This window comes from Poecilia reticulata, unplaced genomic scaffold (genome assembly GCF_000633615.1).
Source record: "Poecilia reticulata strain Guanapo unplaced genomic scaffold, Guppy_female_1.0+MT scaffold_212, whole genome shotgun sequence".
NCBI lineage: Eukaryota > Metazoa > Chordata > Actinopteri > Cyprinodontiformes > Poeciliidae > Poecilia > Poecilia reticulata.
The window spans coordinates 85,460-89,439 of NW_007615022.1; the positions used below are offsets into that span (position 1 = coordinate 85,460).

At 48.3% G+C, this 3,980-nt stretch overlaps 1 protein-coding gene across 3 annotated transcripts in view; it reads left to right on the plus strand.

Annotated features, from left to right (window-relative positions):
* LOC103460238 (suppressor of tumorigenicity 14 protein-like) overlaps nt 1-2,667 on the plus strand; it is a 26,672-nt gene extending 24,005 nt beyond the window's left edge. For all 3 annotated transcript variants that reach the window (XM_017303217.1, XM_017303216.1, XM_017303215.1), the window contains 3 exons: nt 510-781; nt 1,461-1,597; nt 1,789-2,667. In XM_017303217.1, coding sequence (XP_017158706.1) covers nt 510-781; nt 1,461-1,597; nt 1,789-1,950 — 571 coding nt within the window. In that variant the 3' untranslated portion in view covers nt 1,951-2,667. The remainder of the gene's footprint in view (nt 1-509; nt 782-1,460; nt 1,598-1,788) is intronic.
* The last annotated feature ends 1,313 nt before the right edge of the window (nt 2,668-3,980 follow it).

The following is a 3,980-nucleotide window of genomic DNA, read 5'->3' on the forward strand; positions in this document are numbered from 1 at the left end:
TAGCCGTTAGCGATCGTTAGCCGTTAGCGATCAGTAGCCGTTAGCGATCGTTAGCTCAGCTGGTGGATGTTTATTGTAACACAGAGCAGAAAGCTGAGGTTGTCGTTTCTCCAGTGGGTGGCGCTGGTTCCTACAATTGATAGCAACCACACTGGCTCACCCACTAGAAGGAAACAAACGCACCCATTACAACACGTGCATTCTATTGGCTGACAGGTTGCCAGGTGACGGTACCTTTCTGTTCCAGCACGAGCGGAAAATGACTCGTAAGCCAGCAGAGAGGTTTGCAAGTGGAGGTTTGATCCGAGCAAAGAGACGAGTTCTGAGCGCGAGCAGAAAGAGCAGAGAGAGCAGAGAGAATAAAAACATGAAGTCCTGCTTTCAGACTGACAGGCTGTGCTCTCCAGTTATGGCAAAAAAATTCCTTCATAGATTTCCAGGTTGTCTCTGTGGACACGCAGCAGGTGGCGCTGCACCGTCCTGACCTTTGACCTCCATCCATGGCGCAGGTACGCTGCGGCGGACCGATGGGACGCCTGGCTGGGGCTGCACGCGCAGGGCCAGAGCAACCGCTGGACGGAGCAGCGGAAGGTGAAGCGGATCGTGGTCCACCCGGACTACGACCGAGTCAGCCTGGACGGCGACATCGCCCTGATGGAGCTGGAACCGGACCTGGTTCTGAACCAGAACATCTGGCCCGTCTGCCTGCCGTCTGCCGCACACCACTTCCCGGCCGGCCAGGAGGCCTGGATCACCGGCTGGGGCGCCACGGTGGAGGGAGGTGAGGCGCTTCGGTTCTACGGGTTGATTCTGTGAAGGGTCAAAGTTCACGGAGACAGTCTGCGCTCCTGTACCTGCTTAGGACAAAACAACGCTGCTGTTCTCTACGTTCCCATCGACCCAACACCTACTCATTAAAAACATCCGGATCAGGTTTTCCTCTCCGTTCTTCTCTTCCGGTTCCTGAACAGGAAGGAGTTGTTTGAAGTGCTTTTTCGTGAGAAACAGGCTGGTTTAAACAGAATTCTCACCCGCTGTGCTGCCTGCAGGTGCAGGGCATTAATTACCATGGCAACAGAACACAGAGCAGGACTACAAACACGCCATCACTGTAGTTCTATCTACGGCCAGGACTCAGTTAAAAGAGAGGCCTGAGCAGCAGGTCAGAACTACAACATGGCGGAACTGTCAGTTACTACAGAGGGAGGGAGGGAGGGAGGGAGGGAGGGAGGGAGGACTGACTGACTGACTGACTGACTGACTGACTGACTGACTGACTGACTGACTGACTGACTGACTGACTGACTGACTGACTGACTGACTGACTGACTGACTGACTGACTGCGTTTCCTGTCCAGCTGCTGTTGGAGCCATAAGAACTTTAAAAATAAAGCGAAGCCGTTGTAATGACAGAAGGCGATGTTGCAGCGATGAACCCGACCCGTTTGTGTGTTCTGCAGGTGCTGGCGCCAGGGTTCTGCAGAAAGCCCGGGTCCGGATCATCAACAGCACCGTGTGTCGGACTCTGCTGCGGGACCCGCTCAGCGACCGGATGCTGTGCGCTGGGGTGCTGGCCGGAGGCGTGGACGCCTGTCAGGTGAGGCCGGGTTCCTGGAGCCCAGCTGGGTCAGAACCGGACCCACTGGGCAGGTTGGCGGGGCCTGCTGACAGCAGGAAAGAAAACATGTCATGGTTTCAATAGAATGTGGATCAGGACTCTGCAGAACCTAAGCTAGAGGATTTGGACTCATCAGAACTAGTCATGGTTTCCTCTGTCGCCCCCTGCAGGGCGATTCGGGCGGACTGCTAGCCGTCACCGACCCCAGTGGGCGGGTCTTCGTGGCGGGCGTGGTCAGCTGGGGCGAAGGCTGCGCCCTCAGGAACAAACCCGGCGTCTACACCCGGGTCACCCGGTTCCGGAACTGGATCAGGGACCAGACGGGAGTCTGAGCAGAATCCGTCTGTGGTCGGCATGGTTACAGATCAGCTGCTTCATGAGCCAAACTGCAAAGCTCCCCGCTGCTGCTCCTGGTCTGACCCGCCAAAATAAAATCACTCACTTTCTTCCTAGTCCTGATCTTCCACTGCTGCAACATCTGCTCAGAAAACATCCAATCAGGAAATGAATCCAAGCTGCCAGGAGGAAGTGACATCATGATCAGGGAGTAAAACCCGTCACTAAATAAAAACTGGGATATTTCTTTCTGCCCGGTTATCAGGAAACATTTGACTCCATAACTTGGAGTAATTCCACTGGTTGGCTCGGCCGTCAGCTTCCTGCCTCACTTATCCAGAAAAACTGATCGGTTCATGAAGTACAGATTTGTTTCATCGAAACATATTCCATATTTATTGTGCCATTTATTGTGCTTCCCAATTAATTCCTAGTTGGTGTAGAATCTGCATCATCAGGGTTTGGTGCCTCCAGGTGAATTAATAGTTGTAAACAAAGGAGCCGGTTTTCTCTCAGGAAGTTCATTTTAAAGCTTCGGGTCTTTCTGTTCTACTCTGAGGCGTTTCACGTTGTGGGTTTTACAGCTGTTGTTGCATTTTCTTTGTGATTTTTGTACTTTTTAAAAACATTTCTCTCTAGTCTCTTCTGCCCTCAATGATTATGGATAAAATGCTTTGCTGGGAGTTTCTGATTAAACTCTAARTTGAAACCTCTGCAGGCTTCGTCTGTTCAGAAAAATGAGGCGCCATGTTTCCCCGTTGGGACCTGAGGAGAGATGAAACGTCCCACTTTCTAAGGGTCTGTAAACGCATCATGAGGCAGATAAACCTCAGCTGGTATCCCCCTTCAGTTACTAAGTATAAGGACAAAATAGCCACAAAACAACGTATTTTGTCCTGATTAAACGCCAAACAATAACTTGTTTACAGTAACGATATTGCAGACGGCAAACTAAAACCATTTATAAATATATTTACAAGCTGCTGTCATGTCAGGTMATCTTATTTATACAGCACATTTTCAGCAACAAGGCAATTCAAAGTGTTTACATGAATTAAAATGAAATACAAAGAAAATAACAAACCAAAGGAAAAAAAGAGAAAAGAAAGAAAACTAATCTAATGTTAGTTAGATTAGATTAGTTTATATAAGTGCTGAACAGCAGCACTTATATAAACTAAGTGCTGCTGTTCAGGGTGGCTAAGTATCTAATGTCATTTCTACATAGTGAAACTGCAGTTTCTGATAAAATGCTAAAGAGTGACTGATCTAAAAGAAGAAATGTAAACTAAAAACATTACGTAATAGAGCAGCTTAATGAAAGCCAGGTATAAAATAAATAAAACTTACCGTAACAGGTAGGACGTATTTATAAGAAATCTGCTGAGCAAGCAGTATGTGACGTAGCATCGATGTGCGCATTACTGCAGGATTTAAGAGTAGAACTGATCAACAGAACACCTGTCCTCCATGTTCCAGGTGTTTCCTTCTGACACACCTGGTTTCTATCTCTGGGTGATTAACAAGCTTCTGCAGCACCTGATGGTCATTCAGTCATTTGGATCAGCGGTTCTGGACTAGAGGCTCATCTAGAACCTGCAGAGCAGGAGGGAGAGGATCAGGGGGGGAAACCAGACATAATATAGGAATAGACGCCTCATGGCCGCTCTCGCCTATTGTCGCTGATGAGATTTAGGGCGGCCATCTTGGAGAGGTCRTCCCTCCTACTTTGYTCMACCAAACAGCAGAAGATGCCTCAGCACKGAGGAYATTGTTGTTCTGATCGATGGACTATTGATGTGAGGCTCCACAGACAACATTTCACAAGTAAGATGGACATATTATTGTGTATATATTGTGATTAGAATATTACTTTACTGTATTTATGTCCACCGGTGAGATACCAGCTAATATTAGCTACAGTGCTCGGTGTAATACGGGTTCAGCCGCTATGAAGGATAACTGAGATTCTGTAAATCTAAAATAATTATTCTCTAACATTGACTTAGATTATCTGACACAAGAG